The sequence below is a fragment of the Neofelis nebulosa genome, chromosome 9 (assembly GCF_028018385.1).
Source record: "Neofelis nebulosa isolate mNeoNeb1 chromosome 9, mNeoNeb1.pri, whole genome shotgun sequence".
NCBI lineage: Eukaryota > Metazoa > Chordata > Mammalia > Carnivora > Felidae > Neofelis > Neofelis nebulosa.
Genome location: NC_080790.1, coordinates 136,084,194 through 136,103,816, shown reverse-complemented (window position 1 = coordinate 136,103,816; position 19,623 = coordinate 136,084,194). Strand labels below are relative to the sequence as shown.

Sequence of the window (19,623 nt, the reverse complement as noted above, 5' to 3'; positions counted from 1 at the left end):
GTAGGGAGCTTCTGGAGCCCATGGGCACAGACACTCTGAGAAGCCTGCTCGGGCCCTCTCCCCTTGAAAGGGACTCCAGTGGGAGGCCCGGGCCCATTGTGACTCCAGAGGACACACTGAGAGCCGGGACAGCAGTGCCAGGAGGCCCCGGTCCTGGGCTCAAGGACGTTCGAGTCTCACGCTTCAGCCGGGCCCTTAATTAGCATCTTCCTCTTTCCAGCCCAGGAAATGGCTTTAAAAAGCTCCCTTAGGGGTGCCTGGGTGGCGCAGTCGGTTAAGCGTCCGACTTCAGCCAGGTCACGATCTCGCGGTCCGTGAGTTCGAGCCCCGCGTCAGGCTCTGGGCTGATGGCTCGGAGCCTGGAGCCTGTTTCCGATTCTGCGTCTCCCTCTCTCTCTGCCCCTCCCCCGTTCATGCTCTGTCTCTCTCTGTCCCAAAAATAAATAAAAAACGTTGAAAAAAAAATTTTTTTTTAAAAATAAAAAAAAAAAAAAGCTCCCTTAGAACCCAGCCCTGGGAACCCCGGCACGCCAGTCCCTCGAGTCCCCGGGGAGGCCGCCGTGCCAGGCCGGACAAGGCCAGGAGAAGACGCATGTGTGCAGACGCCCGGGCTGGCTCCTGGTCCTGAGCACACATGGCTCCCGCTGCGGGTCCCGTGGGCGGCCGCCCCCTGCCCCAGTGATGCAGGCACGGACCCCAGCACTACGGAGACTTATACCAACCCCAGCACAGAGGGGGCCGGGAGACGGCTGGGGAGGCGGGTGTGGACGCAGGACATGCTCTTCTCTCCTCCGACCTCTGATCTTTGTGGACAGGGAAGCTTCTGGTAAGGGTCTGGGCTCTGCGGCCTGGACGCAGGACTGCCTCGGCCGCCCACAGCCCGTGTGGCCTTGGCAAGCTACTGCACACACATCCCAGCCTCGACTTCCCCATCTGCAAAATGGAACTCACAGGGGTGCCCTGAGGACTAAGACACTCAGTGAGAGAGACCGACAAGCACCTGACTCACACCTGATGACTGCTAGAAAGGTCGACAACTGACGGAAAAGCGGGAGGAGCCAAATGGGGTGAGGCAGAACACCCGGACGGGTTTGAAGGCAGCTCTCGGAGGACCCTGAACCAGAGTGGACGAGCCACGTCAAGGGGGCACCGCACAGGAGGACACAGTCATTCCTGAACGTGGAGGATAAGTGTTCTTCCCAGTTCAAAGTCCAAGGGCAGGGCCCGGTGAGAAATGAAAATTCAGGGCACTTGTTTGAAAAGTATGGGGAATTTTTTTTTTAAATAATTTGTTTTTTAATGCTTATTTATTTTGGAGAGAGAAAGAGAGACAGAGCATGAGCAAGGGAGGGGCAGAGAGAGAGGGAGACAGAATCCGAAGCAGGCTCCGGGCTCGAGCTGTAGGCACAGAGCCCGACGCGGGGCTCGAACTCACAAACCGCGAGATCATGACCTGAGCCGAGGTCGGATGCTCAACTGACAGAGCCACCCAGGCGCCCCAAAGGAAGGGGGAATTTCAAGACAGTGACAGCAGAGCAGGAAACCGAGCGTGGGGGCCCTCAGAGTACGGGCCCCGGGCAGCTGACCGGGTCACATGCCCATGAAGCTGGCCTTGCCCAGGGGCCTGGTTGCCTTAAAAGTGAAATCTGGAGACCGCTGTTAGCAGATGCCTTTACCCCACCAGCCAGGCCCTTCCAGCCCACCCCCCCTCACCGCCCCCGCCAGCGGCTCCCCATTAGTCAAAATGCAAATCGGTCTGGCGGTCAGCGTGGCCCGCACCATTATCAAGAGGGGCAGAGCGAGGAGGGGAGGGGGCTCTGGGAAAAGTCAAATCGTCAGCGGGCAGCTACGGGAGATAAGCCAGGCAGCGGCTGTCAGCCTCCAAGCTGCCAGACTTTTGCCATGATGCCAGAAAAGGCACTTCCCTGGTTCCCGTGGTCCTGGAAGAAAAGCAGCTCAGACACAGGGACATCCACTGTCCCAGGCAGTGGCAGCCCCTCTGGGTCTTCTACACGTCCCCTGGGCACCGTGCAGGTGGAGCCCGGCATTGGGTAGAACCCTGCAGCACGGGGGGCCCTTCCCAGGACATCCCTGGGGTGCCTCTGGCCCATGGCAGCCAGGAGGACAGGTCTTGAGCCTGCAGACCGCGGGATCCACACTGGGGAAGGCTCCTGCCTGAGGCCCCGGGAGCTTCTGGAAGCGTTCAGATGGGGGTACACAGGGGAAGGGAAGGAAACAAAGCAAAAGAATTCTGGGGGCGCCCGGCTGGCTCAGTCCGTGGCACGTGCGACTCTTGAACTTGGGGTTGTAGTTTCGAGCCCCGAACCTCTGGGTGTAGAGATTACTTTTAAAAAGATAAGATCTTAAAACAAAACAGAAAAAGGATTCTGGCAGGGGGGGTCACTGCCACAGCCATCAGGGGCCAGTTTGGGTGGGTGGGTGGGGGGCGGGGAAGGGGGGAGCCAGGTGACAGGAGGAACTTGGGAAGGCAGGGCAGGGGATTAACCCGTCACCTCACACCAGGAGAAACACCAAGAGAGGTGGCCGCAGAGCCCAGGCCCCATTCCCAGGGTGTCCACCCTCCGGGGCCGTTACAGACAGCACCCCCCGCCAAGCACGCTCCCTGCCACGCCAAAGCCCCCCCAACAGTCCTGGTGACCAACCACAGAGCCCAGGCATGCGGCCGCCCCGTGGGCTCCACTTATCCGGCAACAGTTCTGTGACATGCCCTGGTCAAACTACGTCCTCTAGAAGAGGAGCCCGAGGGTCCGGGAGGAACCTTCTCTTTGGGCTCGCACAGCTGATCAGTGACAAAAGCAGCACAGATCCAAGTCACATTCAGGTCCTTTCGTCTCTCCCCTCCCGGCATCCGATGCTCTGTCTCTTCCTGCTGCAACGCAGAGAAGGCCAGGGTCCCCGGGGGGGAGTGCCGGGGGCGACAGGGACACAGCGGTGGGGGCAGGAGGCCTCACTTGGCTCAGTGCTTCTGAGTCACATGACATTCGACGTTTGGAGGGCCGTCTGGGGTCCATCCCGCGCTTCGAGGGTGGGCTGTTGGAGGTGGGGGGGGGTCACACCCCCCGGCGTGTGTGCTCAGAAGGGCCTGTGCTTGGTCTCATGCTCTGGGGTCAGCATCCTGAGATTTTTTTTTTTTTTTTAATAAAGTCTGTTTCATTTTCTTTTTCTTAATGTTTATTCGTTCTTGAGAGAAAGAGAACGAGCGTGAGTGGGGGAGGGGCAGAGAGCGAGGGAGACCGAGAATCCCAAGCAGGCTCCGCACTGACAGAGCTGAGCCCGATCCGCGGCTCGATCCCACGAACTGTGACATCATGACCTGAGCCCAAATCACGAGTGGGACGCTGAACCGACTGAGCCACCCGGGCGCCCCAGCATCTTGAAATTCTCAACAGTGTTTGAACGCGGGCCCGGATTTTCGTTTCGCACGGGGCGCCACAAATTCCCCTGCCCATCCTGCCCCACTGTCCCGGGGATCGGGCAAAGGCAGGGTCCCGCCCGAGGTGGAACATTCCAGGTGCTGGCTGCTCAGGCCACCCTCACCTTGATGTGCTCGTGTCCGGGGCAGGTCCGCAGCCTCTGGCTGGGCGGGAGCTGGGGAACTTGGCTGCAGCCGGACCCTCCCGAAGATGGGTCGGGCCTTACCTGGAGTCCCAGGAAGAGGGTCCCCCCGCCCCCCTGCCCAGGACCTGCTGTCTACTCCCAGCTCCCACATGGAGAAGTTTCCAGCCCCCTCTCCTTCCCAGTCTTGGGCAGTCTCGTGCTCCCAGGGACGGCTGCGCCTCCTTCACCCCGCCCGGCTTCTTCCCTCCCTCCACCCACCTCGGGGATGGCCCGCTGCTCTCTCCCCGCACACGGCACACACATGCACAAGCTGTAGAAATTCCCTGCCTTGGCTTCTTGTCCCTGAGCGGGGTGGGATGCGGAGGCATTTATGCCACTCCTTTGTGTCTCACCAAATGCAGAGACAGCTGTCATTCTTGCCACCACTCTGCCCCGCCACGTGCCCGCCAGTGTGCATGCCCACATCTGGAAAGAGCACTTAGAACGTTCTACATTGCATCCCTGTGGTTTGGGTGGGGAAAGCCCCGCTCCCAGAATCCAAGGGGGCCTGTGCGGCGCTTGCCTGGCCAACCAGCTAATTGCATAGGCCTCAGCCTCTGGTTCAGGGAGAACATTACCCAAGTTGGCATGATCTGAGTTAACGCTGCGAAGAAAGAATCTGACTTTCTCCTGGGAGGCCAGGTGGGGAGATGTAAACCTTGAGCTATCGGGGGCCAATTGGAGAGGAAGACAGAGCCAGAGATGGAATAAAATCGAGTCCTGATGACAGCATTTGAGCTCCCGGATCCAGCCGTGCCTGAAGCCCATTTCAGTTTGCATAAACATTGTTTTTCTTAAGTCGGTTCCGTCGAGTTTTGTGTCACTCGTGGCCGAAAGAGCCCTGAGCAACGTACTGTCTCCCTCTGCCGTGAAGGATACAGCTGCATATGAACAGAACTCACACTTGGCTCTCACAGTTGCTCAGGACTTGGAGAAATTCCTAAAGTTAGCCAAAGGAAGGCTTTGGAAAGCAGCCTGTGCCTCACATCGATTTTTTCTCTCTAAGGCAGTTCGGCCGGGAGTCCTTCCAAAGAGTGCTCTTGTGTTTTCTGGCAGCACGGAAGAGGCTGTCTGCCTGTGGCCAGGAGAATCCTGGCCCCGGGTACGGGCGCCCTGCAGAATTCCCTTCCCTTGAACGTGGGCCGGGCCGTGAATATGACGGAAGATCACTCCCATGATTCACCAACAGGGAGATGATCCTGGATGGGCCTGACCAAATCAGGTGAGCTCTTGAAAGGAACCAGGACCCTTCTGAGATCCGGGAGTGAAAGTGGGAGGGGGCCTAAGGAGGGCGGTCCCATGGTGAAGACTTATGGGTAGCTTCCAGAAGCTGAGAGCCGTCCCCGGCCAGCAGTGCGTGGGACAATGGGGTCTCGTTCCTGAGCTGGTCAACAACTCGAGGGAGCTTGGAGATGGGTTTTTCTGCAGTTGAGGCCCCAGATGAGAACACGGGCCGGCCAACCTCTCGTGTGCAGCCTCACCAGACCCTTGACAGAGAACCCAGCTAAAATGTGCTGACTCCTGACCCACGGACACCCTGAGAGAATAAATGGGTGTCGTCTCAGCCACGGAGTTTGTGGTCATTTGTTATGCACTGAAAATTAACACACTTCTCTGCCTGGCTCTCTCTCTCTCTCTCTCTCTCTCATTTCACTCAGGCCTCTACTCCAATGTCACCTCCCCGGAGGCTTTCCCCGACCCGTGTCAGGTGGGCCCCTGTCTCATCACCCACCCCCCCCTTACCCGCATCAGTGTTCTTCACAGCCCATCTGCCTGCCACGGTGTCTACACCGCACGCCTGCTGGCTTGTTCCTGGAAGTCCAGGAAAGAGGCCTTATCCTGTCCGTGCCGCTGGGCCCAGAAACTGGCACTTGAGGAGGCTTCTATAAGCCCAGACCGAACAAGTGAATGAGTGAGTGAATGAATGAATAAATGAACAAGGAAGTGAATGAAAACCACCAGCTTAATTGGCCACGGGTACTGCCACGCTGCAGCTCTTGTGGGGAGCTGATAAGACCGTGGTTTCCTGTTCCTCTCGAGCAGCTGAGGCACTCCCCGTGACCCCTGTGGCCAGGGCCGTGACACCCCCTCTCACGGTGCGTGCAGACAGAAGGCTGGGGGACCTTGTCCCCAGCCGCCCCTGGGGACCCAGGCCTGCGTTTCAGTGCCCGTGCTGCCCATCCCTCCCTCATCTGTGCCGTGTGGCCTCCACTTGTTTACTGACCTCCCCAGACCTTGGTCTTCTCATCTACAAAATGGGGACAGGAAGGGGCACCTGGGGGGCTCAGTCGGTGAAGCGTCCGACTTCGGCTCAGGTCATGATCTCACGGTCCATGAGTTCGAGCCCCGCGTCGGGCTCTGTGCTGACAGCTTGGAGCCTGCAGCCTGCTTTGGATTCTGTGTCTCCCTCTCTCTCTGACCCTCCCCCGCTCATGCTCTGTCTCTCTCTCTCTCTCTCTTTCCCTCTTACAAAATGAATAAAACATTAAAAATAAAAAATAAAAACAAAACGGGTACAGCAAGAGTTTACCTGGCTTCCAAGGTGGCTTGAGGATTAAATGAACTCATACATGTCCAGGCTGAGAATGGCCCCAGCAGGTGCCCGGTAAGCGGGTGCCACCACAGAAACAAATCTGCAGTGCTATGGAGAAGGGTGGTGTCCCATCAACCCTGCCCCCACTCCTCCCTTCTTGGGGCAAGCCGAGGTCCGTGTTTGGCCTGGTCTGCGGCACGGCCAAGCCAGAACTGGGAACAGGACAGACCGTGAGTACGACGGTGTCCCAAGGCCACGGGCAGAGGGGCGGGTAGTAAGAGAGGGATTTGGGTCACCGTGCGACTGCCTCGCCTTTGCGGGGAAGTTGCCCGGCAGAAGCCCCAGGATCCCCCTTTCCTGCCCCGAGCAGACCCCGAGTCCGTGCCCACCACCAGCCTCACTCAGGAAGACACAGGAAGAGACCGAATGCCCAGCGTCCGGCCAAGAGGCGAGGGAAACGCAGCTCTTCGGGGAGGACAGATCGATATCTGCCAGCGGAAGGGGGCACAGGCCTGGGCCTGGGGCTGCGGTGGATGGGCCTCCGGGCACACTGGCCGGGCGAGCCTGGTCAAGTGCGAACGCCTGCCAGTCCCATCCCCGGGCTCGTGTCCCAGCGGGGACCACACCGTCCAGGGCTCGGGCTCGGGGAGGGCGGAGCTTGCGTATTTCTCACAGGTGGTGAAATACACCAGCCACGTTGCCATCTCTCGCTGGCTTCCGCCCCAGGCTCGTCCGTGCCACTCCTTCCTTCCTCCCTCGAGCTGGGTCCCCAAGTGCGGGGCACAGCAGAAGTGTCCTGGAAATGCGGTGTCGACAGTGTGTTGCCTCAGACGGCCTCCGTTGCCTTATCTCAGCCCGGCTCCCAGGCCCGGCTGCCACTGCATTTCATCACCTGCCCCCATAAGTGAGCCGCCGGGACCACGGAAACTGCGCTCGGCACTCTCAGAGGAAAAGAATGCCCAGTCGGTGTGCCAGCAAATCGGCCGCGGCCAAGTACAACTTGGGATCCGGCAGCCTGCAGGGGACTCCCGAGTATGGGCTCGTTCTCCCTCTGCCGGGCCCCCAAGCCGTCCCCTGCCTCTGTCGGCAGCCAGCGCGTCACCCAGGAGGGACACGCACATCCTCAGTGGAGCAGGGCCGATGGACAAGAGAGGCCCAGGTTCACGGACAGCCGATGTCGGCTGGTCATAAATCAGCCCTACGGCCTCCAGGGCAGCTGCCCGGTGCAGGCCAGCTTATCAGCCGCAGGAAACGGGAGCCCGGTCGCAGCCACACGGAGTGAGGAAACGGGGGCCCGTGGAAGGGGAAGGCACGTGTGTCACAGCCCCCGCTGGACCTCGGTTACGCAGTTAGGCCGGGCGGGCTCCCCTCCCTCCGTGTTACATAACTCTCTCTCTGACCCTCCCAGAGGGAGCTCCCACCTCAGCCCAAACTTGGAGTCACCTGGCGAGCCTAAAAAACCACAGGTGCCTGAGCCCGCTCCAGAGATTCTAAGGCAACTGGTCTGAGGTACGGCCTGGGCATCAGGATGTTAGAAGCCCTCTGGATGACTCCAAGGGCAGCCAAGGTTGAGAACACAAGCTCCAGGTTCAGGAGCATAGTCCACAGGCTTGACGGCTGGATCCCACCCCACGGCAAGGCTCACGCAATCTGAGGTGTGAGCAGAGTCCTGCGGTTGTGCAGTACCCAACACGTGCAACCGGACGCAGCAGTCCTGACGGGAGCGTGGGAGAAAATGAGCATCCAAAACCTTGGCTGAGAAATAACTGGGCAAAGGGGCGTGTTCCAATCCTGGTTCTGTTTGTTCGGAGAATCTGTGCTCCGTTCCTCCAACCACCAGCCATGGAGCTGATGGTCTTGGGAAGGAGACAGAAAACAAAGAATGTCACAAATGAATATATAATAACAAATTTGGGACACGCACGTGGTAGAAAATGTCAATAAGTGCGGAAGGCAGAATAATCATCCCCCAAATTTGTCCACGGCCCAGTCCCCAGAACCTGCGAACACTAGATTCAGAACCCAGAACACTAGGTTCAATGGCATAAAGGAATTAGGGCTGCAGACAGAAGGGAAGGAATTAAGGTCACCGAACAGCTGACTTTTTTTTTTTTTTTCACGTATCAACCAAATTCTTTTTTCTTAACTTTAACCGTAACGTACGTTTGATATACGTGACAATTTCATAGGCGTAGATTGGAAGGTCTTAAAGCTGTGGGGCCGCTGAGGCCACAAACAGGAGAAAGAAAGGCACGGAGCGAGTGGGGACATCTAGGCAAGTTAAAACAACCCACTGCCAAGGGAACAAGGTAAAAACCGTGTTTCTCTCTGTTTTTTGTTTTTTTTTAATTCCTACTCCTTATTTTATTTTCCATTTCAGTTTACATTGAGGAAATCTTGGTTTATTGTTTTAAATTCATTCATTTAGTCAGCTATTTACTGAAGTATAATTAACACGTAACGTGACGTTGGCTTGCGGCGTGTGACAATCACAAGAGTCTAGTTAATACCCATCGCTACACGTCATTACAGAAACTTCTTTCTTTATTTTCTTGGGGTGGCGAGGGCTTTAAGGCTTTTAGCAACTTTGCACTATGCAATGTGGTGTTATTAACGATGGTCACCATGCTGGACGTGACATCCCGTGGCTTATTTATCTAAACAGCTGACCTGCGGGCTCTGTGCTGACAGCTCGGCGCCTGGAGCCGGCCTCAGGTTCTGTGTCTCCCTCTCTCTCTCCGCCCCTCCCCTACTTGCACTCTATCGCCCTCTCAAAAATAAATAAACATTTAAAAAAATCGTTTTAATAAAACAACATAAACAGCTGACCTTGAGGGGAAGGTATTTATCCTCGATGATCCAGGTGGGTCCGATGGAACCTTCAAAGTTGAAGATAACGCGTATCTAATGTTATATGTCAATTAGGCCTCGAGGAAAAAGAAATAGAAGGGAAAACCAAAAGAGAGACGCAGACAGACAGCAGAGGGAGGATCTCCCCGATGCTGCTGGCCCGAGGATGGAGGAAGGGGCCGCGAGCCATGGCATCACATCCCGCCAACAACCCAAATGAGCAGGACACAGGTGCTCCCCAAAGCCTCCCGAGGCGAGTTCAGCCGGCCAGGACCTTGCATTTGGCCTTGTGAGACCCTGTGCAGAGCTGGGTGAACCCGCTGCACTTCGGACACAGGTAAACGATGGCAATGTGTTATGATGACAAGTAGAAAACGTGCATGGTGTAGTCTGGCTTCGGGGTCAGAGAAGGAGGCTTCCCAAAGAAGTGGAGTTTGAGCTGAGACCCACAGGACGCAAAGCATCAACTCGAAAAGGGAGGAAGCGGAGGTGCAAGGGCCCTGAGGTCAGGGGGACTGGTATGAGGAAAGGAGGGAGGGAACGAAGCCCGATGTGGCTACAGGGCAGAGCACTCAGGGTGTCACTGTGCTCTCGGAGCCTCGGTTTCCTCACCTGTGAAATGGGATTATAACAGCATTCCCTTACTGTGAGGATGGAGTGGGCCTGGGAGCCATGTAGCAAGCAGCTGGAAGGACGGGCTCTGCAGCGAGACCAGACGTGGGTTCAAACCCCAAGTCTTCTGGTTATAGCCTGGGTAACTTTGGCAGGCCGTTCCTCTCTCTGAACCTCAGTTTCCCCATCTGTCAGGCCGCTGCGAGTTTTAGATAACAACGTGTCAGGCACGCTCCACAAATGCTGGCTGTCACTGTTAGCGACTGGGGGGCCAGAGATGGAAAGGAACGTGTTCAAGGTCACACAGCCTGGGGGCTGAGCAGGGTGGAAATGAGTCTCCTGACCCCGGCCTTGGCCCAGCACAGCTTCTCGGTCTGCAGGACCACAGACGACTGAGGCAGTGAGACTCAAATGAGGAGAGCTGTGTGTGAATGTGCACATGTGAGTGTGCACAGCATGTGTGTTGCAGGAGCACGTGGGTGTGCTACACAATGCATGCAGGCACACACGAGAGTGTGCATGTGGGTGTGAGTGTACAAGGGGTGTATATGTGCAAATGTGTGAAATGCCAGCTGTGTCTGCATGTAAACAGGCATGTGTGTCTGTGGATGTGTGTGTGTGCACATGTGGATGTTCGGGTATGTATGTGAATGCACATACGTGAATGGGATCATGCGTGCCTGCGTGAACGTGCTTGGTGCTGTTGAATGGAAGAATGAAGACACCGACGTAGCTTGGGGGACAGACAGTCTGAGTCCTTATGCCTGATACACTTCAGTCCAGATGAACTGGGAGCGCGGAAGAAATATTTTTAAAAAAGGCTCCTGGCCCCGGTGGGTTTCTTGCAACTATATATTCTTCCAGAACGTTCCTCCAGAAAGCAGCTGAGCCTCCAGACATGTTTCACAGACACTGTCAGGGAGGGGCAGGGAGTCATCCTTCCCTTCAAGGGATCGTGACAGCTCCAGCTGTGAGCACGCACTCTGTCGGGCACCACACAATGACTTCACACGCATTGTCTAATTTAGTTCACACAACAGCCATGTTGTTCACTTTACAAACAACAAGACTGAGGCTCAAAGAGCCACGTGAGTACTCAGTGTGGTACACTGAGTTTTGAAAAGAAGACCTCAACCCGCCATCCCTCTCTCTATTCAAAACACTTTGCAAGCAACTTTGCAGCTGCAGCCGTCAAAAGGTGGTTTATTTCCTCACTCCTTGAATCTGGGTTGGTCCTGTGACTTGCTCTGGATACCAGAATTGCTGGAAGCGATGTTATCCACGCCTCAGCTTGGGCCTCAAACAGCCTCGCATGCTTCTGCTCTCTCTTTCTAGGACTCCTGTCTCCATCAGGCGAAGAAGCCCGCCAGAGAAGGAGACACACAGCACCCGGTTGTCGCCATCGCCCTAGATGATACTCAGCTGCCTCCCACAAAGCGTCTAAAGCTGACCCAGCAGCTGACCACAGATGCATGAGGGATCCCAGCTCAGACCAGAAGAACCATCCAGGCGATGGTTCAAGCCGAATTGTTGACTGGCTGAATCGTGTTGTCTTAAGCAACTAAGTTTGGGGATCATTTGTCACGCAGCAACACTAACTGATACGCTCATGATCACGCAACTGTTAAAGGCAGAGTCAGGACTCAAAGTCAGGCTTTTTTTTTAAAGTTTATTTATTTACTTTTGAGAAAGAAAGAGAGAGAGAGAGACAGCATGAGTGGGGGAGGGGCGGAGAGAGAGGGAGACCTAGAATCCCAAGCAGGCTCCGGGCTCTGAGCTGCAGAGCCCAACTCGGGGCTTGAACTCACGAACTGTGAGATCACGACCTGAGCCGAAACCAGGAGTCGGTCACTTAACCACCTGAGCTACCCACGCACCCCTCAAAGCCAGGCTTTTTACTCCCAAATGCATACTCTCATCCCCTATATTCGGCCACCTCCCCACAGGGAAATAAGTAAGAAAGCCCAAAGCTGCTAAAAATCCCACGCCGGCTTCCCAAACGTCAGTCTACACCTTGTTTGGAACGTGCCTCATCCCTGCCGTCACCCGCCTTGAGACCTGCCAGCTGGACCTGGCTCTTTTGCCCCCTCTGTTCCCTGAGCCCAGGTGGGGACGGAGCACTCACTCCAGCCTTGGATCCCCCCCGCCCCTCCCCCCGAGGCCTTCATTCTATGAGCACCATCCCTCCTCATCTGCAAAGTTTGTTCCGAGTGTCAGCAGAAAGAACCCGGCCTTTCCACACGTACATATCAGCAGCCACGATAAAAACCAGCTGTAAGGTTTAAAAATAACCTCCCCAGCCTTCCAGAGATGCCAGGCTCCTGGTTGGGGAGAAGAATCAGCCCCACGGGGGGAGCACCACCTTCTGGGGAGACTCCCGGGCCAGGCCCCAAATCCTGCCCGCGGGCCTGGCTGAGCCCGAGTCCCTGGGAGCACAGCCCCTGCAGGAAGCGCGAATGGGGAGCCAGGCCCTCCCTTCGGGGAAGTCAAGGCAGGGCCCGGAGAGTCCTCCAGAGCAGAGACCTCATCTGGCCCCCTTGTCAGGGGTTTCTTTTCCCTCTGCTTCTCTCTTCTCTTGTCATCCCCTCTATAAATAAAAGATAGGGTGTCGGGGAGGCACCTGGGCAGCTCGGTCGGTTGGGCGTCGACTCTTGATTTCGGCTCAGGTCACGATCGAACGGTTGGTGAGTTCGAGCCCTGTGTCGGGGTCTGTGCTGACAGTGCAGGCCTGCTTGGGATTCTCTCTCTCTCCATCTCTCTCTCCCCCTCCCCTGCTCTCTCTCTCTCAAAATAAATATATAAACTTAAAAGAAAGTTCGAGCTGTGGAGGGGCGCAACCCAGGTTCCGTCCTCATGGATGACTTGTCCCCATGAGCCTCAGCTTCCTTGGTCACACGGGGCCCATGCCTCACTGGGTGGGCCTGAGGACCCACAGGACACCCCAGGGGCAGAGCCGAGCACGGCGGGCAGCCAGTGAGCCGGTGCCTGGCAAGTGTCGTTCCTCCTCCAGGGAAGGGGGGCGACCGTGGTGACCCCTCCTCTCTTCCTCTCCCTGATCCTTGCCCTCCTTCGGGCCCCCGGTCCTCCCCCTGCTCCCCTCGGGCCCCAGACCTGGCCCCCGGCAGGCTCAGAGCTGGAGCCCGTCTTGCCGAATTCCACCCGCAGCCCGGCCCCGTTGCTGAGACTGTCCCCTCTGGCTCTCAGAGGGCTCCTGGGCAGGCACGCTGCCTCCTTCCCACCCTCGTCACCTCTCACCACAACCCCTGGGGGCTGTACGGGTGACGGCTGTATCTCAGCATCCAGAGTGGTGCATGGCACACAGTAGGTGCTCAATAAGGAATAAGCAGTATTCCTATCGTTCCCATTTTACAGATGAGCAACTGAGGCTCCAAGAGGTCGGCTGGCATGTAGCAAAGTACAACCCTCAGAGGTTGAGGGAACCCAGGCTTGGGTGGGTGGAAGACACCGTCCGAGGTCCCCGAGGCAGGATTTGAACCCGGGTTCACGGGCACCGAAGGCCTGAGTCTTAACCATCGACGACTCCCCATTCACCCACCTCTTCCAGCTGATTTCTCCGACATCCTCGCCATCCAGACACTGTCACGCACGTGCTGTGTGGCCTTAGGTAACTCACACAACCTCTCTGCGCCTTGGACTCTACATCCGCACCGCAGAAAACCGACCTAGCTGCACTGAGGTAGAATTTGCCTCAGCTCATTTTTCATCTGGTTTCTCAGTATCTAGTGCGGGCTGTGGCATGCAGTTGGTGCCAAATAAATGTTTGCTGATTAATTCATTGGAAAGACAAGTTTACTTTAAGAGCACAGAAGTCGGCCCAGAAGCTCCGGGTTGATTGTCTCCGGGAACATATTCCTTCTCTCTCCACTTTAATTTTTTTTTTAACGTGTATTTTATTTTTGACAGAGAGAGAGAGAGACAGAGACAGAGCGTGAGTGGGGGAGGGGCAGAGAGAGAGGGCGACACGGAATCCGAAGCGGGCTCCAGGCTCCGAGCCGTCGGCACCGAGCCCGACGCGGGGCTCGAACCCGCAAACCGCGAGATCCTGACCTGAGCCGAAGTCGGACGCTCGACCGACTGAGCCGCCCAGGTGCCCCTCTCTCCACTGTAAAGAAAGAGAAATTCCAAAAGGCAGGAGAGCCATCGGGTGTGCGGTTTACGTGAGAAAGACAGGGCGAGCCCTTGTCAGCAGACCCCACCCCCCCACCCCAGGCCCTTGGGAAAAAAGCTCTTTCTCCTACATCAAAAAATAGGCGAGTGGATGAGCATCACCAGGCTTTCCGTTAAGATGAAGTGTGGACAGTCTGGATCCCACGCCGGTTATGATCCCAGACTCAGGGGACGGTTCTGATAAACGACGAACACCAGCTCCCGGGTCTGTGCTGTTTTCTGGGGCAGGTCCCGGTTCCTCCACCCGCGCGGGAAGCTGGTCATTCTTCCCTTCTGAGCCAGTGCCGTGCCAGGCTCAGAGACACCCCCCCCCCCACCCCCCACCGCAGCTGGGGGGCAACCCAGAAGGTTCTGAGCAGAATCCTGAGGCTCTAACAGAAGAGCCATGAGTTCCCAGTGAGCACGTTCAAGCTCCAGGGTGGGTGGTTTCCGGCGATCACAGAGAACTTTCCAGAAAGGTGGGGGCGCCTCCAGCAGGCTGTATCCCCCAGAGCCAGCATCAAAGGTGGCGGTCACCAGGGGAGCCCCAAGCTCCTTGCAGGAGCCCCCAGGTGGCAGCCTCCTCTTTCTATGCCAAGGAGAAGCTCTGGGTTCTCAGGACATCTGGGCTCCGCCCGCCCTCCACCTCCAGGGCCCCCCAGCTCTGCCCAGCCTGCCCCATCCAGTGGAGCCAATCCTGGCCACCCGGGACGTGTCGGGCTCACGGGCAGCCTTGCCCACAGTGTCCTCGCCAGCACCTACCAGGCCGGCCAACGGCAGGAGCTGCACACACTCCCTGCCCTCTGGTCCGTGGGAGCGAACCTCGCTCCGGTCGCTAGCCCAGGCTTCTACAGACCCTTCCTGATGAACCTGCTGGCACTACGGGGCTGAAGGGTCCCTCGGGCCTGGCCAAGGTCACAGGCACAGGGGCCCCTGCTCAGAAGGGCACTCGGCGTCATGCTCAACTGCTGCCTTCTTGAAAGGCCTGCTACTCTTTTAACAGGGGCTGCACATTTTAATTCTGTGGCCGATCCCGGAAGAGGGGTTCCGGGGGCCCATCGGGTGAGCCCCATCCCCCTGAGATTCCCAGAACTGGGGAAAAGTCTTTGGAAACAGGCAGTGGAGCAAAGACGGTTCTCCCCGGCCGGCTCGTGCCCGTACCGGGGCTCCAGGCACACCCCCCTGCGCACATCCTTGATCGCAGAGCTGGGCTCAGGGGGGCTCCACATCCACCCACACTCAGTGTGCTCACACACACGTGCAACAGCCGGTCACTCCAAGCCACAGGCTTCCTGCTCAGGAGACCCCCAAGGGCCACTCCAGCCCGCCCAGGCTAACGAGAAAGCGGGGCAGGCAATGCAAAGCTGGGGAGGGGGGCGTCGGGGACGGAGGGAGAGCCCCTGCCTCCCCCAGTCTCCCAGGAAAGGAGGCGTGCCCTCCCTGGCCGAGGATCCCACTTGAGCCCTCCACGCCTCACCCCACCGAATCCCTGCAGCCGCTCCTGGGGTAGGGTTTATATTATACCCATTTTAAGGATGGAAAAACTGAGGCTCCAAGAAGAGAAGTTGCCTGCTGGCACCAAGGCGGACAGTCTCGGGAGTTCTACACTCCATAGCGGCTCCTGAAACATGACAAGCCCCCCCCCAGCCCCCTCTGCGCCCCCAGCGGGCTTACCCCCTCTTTCGGGCCGCTGCCTGCAGGGTGCTTGTTCCCCAAGGGCTGCTCGAGCTGGTTCACAGGGGTGGAGTCCTCCCTCCAGGGTTCACGGCTCCATCTCAGTATGGGCACAGGGCGGGTGGGGGTCAGTTCCTTCCAGAGTCCCCAGGGCCTCTGCCCCAGGCCCTTGGCTAGCCTCGCCCTTTGACGTCACAGACCAGGGACCAAAAAGGGCTGAAGGGTGTGACCGGGGCCCCACAGAGGATGGGGAAACAGCGGAACATCCCCGGGGTGTGGGGGCAGGTGTGTGCGCACCGCGGGGAGGGGCTCCGGTGGCCGCGGCTGGAAGCCCAGGAATCTTTCTCTCAAGATTCGTTTTTTTTAGAAATTTTTTTTTTTTTTTAACGTTTATTTATTTTTGAGACAGAGAGAGACAGAGCATGAACGGGGGAGGGTCAGAGAGAGGGAGACACAGAATCCGAAACAGGCTCCAGGCTCCGAGCTGTCAGCACAGAGCCCGACGCGGGGCTCGAACTCACGGACCGCGAGATCATGACCTGAGCCGAAGTCGGACGCTCAACCGACTGAGCCACCCAGGCGCCCCAAGATTCGTTTTTTTTAAAGAGTTTTTTAAATGTTTATTTATTTCTGAGAGAGAGAGAGAGAAACAGAGATGAGCAGGGCAAGGGGCAGAGAGAGAGGGAGACACAGGATCGGAAGCAGGCTCCAGGCTCCGAGCCGTCAGCACAGAGCCTGACGCGGGGCTCGAACCCACGGACCGCGAGACCGTGACCTGAGCCGCGGTCCGACGCTCAGCCGACGGAGCAACCCCAGGCGCCCCGTCAAGATTCTAAATGGAGCTTCTGAAGGTTCCAAATAGAACATCCCGAGGGTCCTACACGGAGGCTGCTCTCCCCGGGGGGGGGGGGGGGGGGGGGGTGTTGGCACTGCACGGACCACGGGCTCTTCTTACGGGGTGGGGTCTGGGGGGAGCGTTTGCAGGCCGCGCTCGCGGTGGCCAGGACAGCGCTGGAGGGCGAGGGGATGAGCGGACGAGCCCCCTGCCACCCGCAGACCTGCCGCCTCTGAGCCTGTCCAGGCCCCGCCGCCCGGGCCTTATTTGGTAAGAGCCTGCGCTGCCCTCCGGCGGGGCGCGAGCTGCGGGGGGCCCCCGGAGGCCCCGAGCCGCCGCCAGGCCCGCAGCTCGCTCCCCCCCCCACCTGGCTCCTCCCCGGGCCCCTGGGCCAGAGGCTGGCACTTCTGGAGGCGCGAGATCCCGCGCGGGTCGGGCCAAGACCGCGGCGGCCTGCCTCGGATCCCAGCCCGGGGACGGGAGAGGGATTCCCCAGCTTTTGCCCTTATATGGCCGAGGAGAGGCCGCGGTGCTCCCACAGGCCCCGCGGGCTCCCGAGGTATTGTCTTAAGAGGGTGTTTGGCACCGGGCAGCGAGGCCTTGGATTCTTGTAAAATCCTGGCAGGGAAATTGTTTGACAGCCTCGACGATGTTCTGGAGCCTCCGGGAGAAGCCCGCCCCCGAGGGCCGAGGGCACGTGGGGCGCCAGCCGCGGGCCGGGAGGGCGAGCTCTGGCAGCGGGCTCGGGGCCGCCCCGCTCGGGGTGACCGGGGCAGGGGCCTCTGTGCCCCGATCGGCTCGCAGGGTGCGCGGGGGGTACCGCCGAGGAAGCAGGGAGGAAAATGGGCGTGGAGGGGGGCACGCGAGGTCACCGCCAGGAGAGCCGCCTGGCTTCGGCCTCCGACCGCGTGTAGCTGCCGTGAAAGGACCCGGCCGTCTTCGCCACCCCATCCGCGCCTCTCAAGCACCAAGGAGGTGGACGCTCCTGTCATCCCCGCTGACGGACGAGGAAACCGAGGCTCGGAGGAGGAAAGGGATGTAGGACTCGGGGCTCATTCTCCAGCCCTGTGGGGAGCTCCGCAGGCCAACGTTCATTGTTCACAAACAGGTTCACAGACGTGTCCGTCCTGAGCCCAGCTCCGGGCCGGGCATCGTCCTAGGCTCGCGGCAACGGCAGCGAACCAGGTAAGAAATGGCTTGTCCGCGAGGGAACAAATATCGTGTCAAGGAAGGGAGACAGAGAAGGTCTCTCTGTGCAGACAGTCTTTAAACTGAGGGTCCAAAGCTGAGAAGGAGCCAGTCCCGGGAAAGACACAGGTGGTGTTGCAGGCAGAGAAAATAGCAGGTGCAAAGGCCCTGAGGCAGGGAGAAGCGTGGTTGGGCCTAGGCCAGCCAGGAGGCCAGCGTGGCTGGGGCAGAACGAATAGAGGGGAGCAGAAGAAGCAGTCACAGGTGGTGATCACGGGAGCTTCAAAGGCTCCCATCAGGAGAGGGGTGGGTTTTATTCCAGGAGCGGGGGGCCGGGGGGAGATTTTTAGTAGAGATCTACCAGAATCACATGTGCTGTCATGTACGAGATGTGTACACTTTCCTAAGTGCTGTATGTTCATTTTCTTATCTGATTCCTCAGCATCCCTGAGGGGAGTGGAATCCTTATCCCCATTTGACAGACGAGGAAACTGAGGCCCTGAGAGCTGAAATGACTTCCTGCGTCATTGATAGGGGATCGGACAGGACTTCCTCCCTAAGCTCCGCCTTATGTCAAAACCAGTACCAGTCCAGGGGCGCCTGGGGGGCTCAGTCGGTTGAGCGACCGACTTCAGCTCAGGTCGTGATCTCACACTCTGTGAGTTCGAGCCCCGCGTCGGGCTCTGGGCTGACAGCTCGGAGCCGGGAGCTGCTTCCGATTCTGTGTCTCCCTGTCGCTCTGCCCCTCCCTGCTCATGCTCTGTCTCTCTGTCTCAAAAATAAATAAAAATCTGAAAAAAAAATTTTTGCGGCAGGGCCAGAGGGGAGCAAAGCAATGTCCTTGGGGGTGGCCGATCCTGTCCCCTTTCCGCCTGCCATCCCACCCACCGCCCCCAACCCACGGCCGCTTGCAGATGGTGGGACAAAAGTGCCCTCCTGTGCCTGGGACTTTCCCTGTTCGGCACCCCAAGTCCTGTTTCCTGGGAAAGGCCTTGGTCCCGGGTGCCTGAGGTCACTTGCCCCGCAGGTGGCCCGCTCAGGGGCTCCGGGCACCCCTGGTAGCTTAGACTGGGGAGCAGACATCCAGGTCTGTGGCACCTGCACACCTGGCCCCGCGCCCACCTCCGCCTGGACCAGGAAGGGGCCGTGGGGAGAGGAGCAAATAGCAACCTGTGTGTTGCCCGCCTCAGCCTCCCGCGGTGCCAGGACAACGCCACCTGCTCCCGGACAGCCGGCGACCGCAGAACAAAGGGAGGGTTAGGGCCGCCTGCCAGGGGAGCGGAGCGCGGGAGTCTGCCCGGGAACCGGCCAAGCAGGGACGGCTCGTCCCCCGGCTGCAGACTCAGGGTCAAGGAGGCCTGCCTTCGACTCTATGGGCTCCATGACCTTGGGCACCCCGTGGGCCTCGGCTGGCCCGCTTATTAGACGGGAAAGGGACGAGAGACATCAACAGCCAGAGGACTGCTGAATGCCAGGCTCGCGGCCAACCATCACCTCCTGGAATGTTCCTGGTACCCCTGGAAGAAAGGGCTGTTAGCTCTGCGCAAAGAGCAAAGCCCAGAGAAGCTGAGACAGCCACCCCAGGCCACACAGCTGGTAACTGTAGAGCAAGGATTTGAGCCCGGAATCATTCGCTTCAGCCCCACACACCTTCTCTGCAGAGGTGAAGGGAAGGGTAGAAAAAGCCACTGGAAAGGAACGGCCTCCTCCCCGGGCCCCGGGCCCAGGTCCCGCATTTATAACATCCATCTGGGCGGGCCTGTACCTCAGAGATGGGGAGGCCGGGGCCCCGAGAACAGGAGCCCCAGTTCCCTGGGGGTTCGAGGCACGTCACCACTCACATCAGCCTCGAATGTGCCACCAGGATGTGTCCGCTCCTGTCCCCTGCTCAGGAGGCAGAGGATCCCCAGGCTGTGCCCTGTGCCAAGGACATCTCCAAAATTTCATGACCTGGAAGCCATTCGTGCCTCGACTGTCACTCTCCTTCCAGCACCTCCAACCACGAGGCCGCTGGCATTTCTGCCCAGGGTTAACGCTGAGAGATTCTAGGCACCCGAGCAGCCGCTCAGCTCCCACGAAGGCAGCGCCGAGGGCACTGGGTCGGTTCCTTGGGCAAACACACAGTGGGCTTGCTGGCCGGGCCTGT

At 58.6% G+C, this 19,623-nt stretch overlaps 1 protein-coding gene and 1 long non-coding RNA gene across 2 annotated transcripts; both read left to right on the top strand.

The window, feature by feature from the left end:
* Positions 1 to 8,388: 8,388 nt before the first annotated feature.
* Positions 8,389 to 11,909, top strand: LOC131485991 (uncharacterized). Its single transcript, XR_009249122.1, has 3 exons — positions 8,389 to 8,460; positions 9,077 to 9,338; positions 10,949 to 11,909. It is a non-coding gene; the product is annotated as an uncharacterized LOC131485991 (long non-coding RNA).
* Positions 11,910 to 15,700: 3,791 nt separating this feature from the next.
* Positions 15,701 to 18,234, top strand: LOC131486367 (collagen alpha-1(I) chain-like). Its single transcript, XM_058686416.1, has 3 exons — positions 15,701 to 15,729; positions 16,511 to 17,474; positions 17,920 to 18,234. Exons 1-2 carry the CDS (start codon positions 15,701 to 15,703, stop codon positions 17,418 to 17,420), a joined length of 939 nt encoding a protein of 312 aa, XP_058542399.1. The 3' UTR covers positions 17,421 to 17,474; positions 17,920 to 18,234.
* The last annotated feature ends 1,389 nt before the right edge of the window (positions 18,235 to 19,623 follow it).

What these genes read in the sequence shown, in the direction of transcription:
- LOC131486367 (XM_058686416.1), top strand. Translation starts at nt 15,701, where the DNA reads ATGGGGAAACAGCGGAACATCCCCGGGGT. An exon ending in CAGCGGAACATCCCCGGGGT is followed by an intron (nt 15,730 to 16,510) that starts GTGGGGGCAGGT and finishes TGCCACCCGCAG; the next exon opens with ACCTGCCGCCTCTGAGCCTG.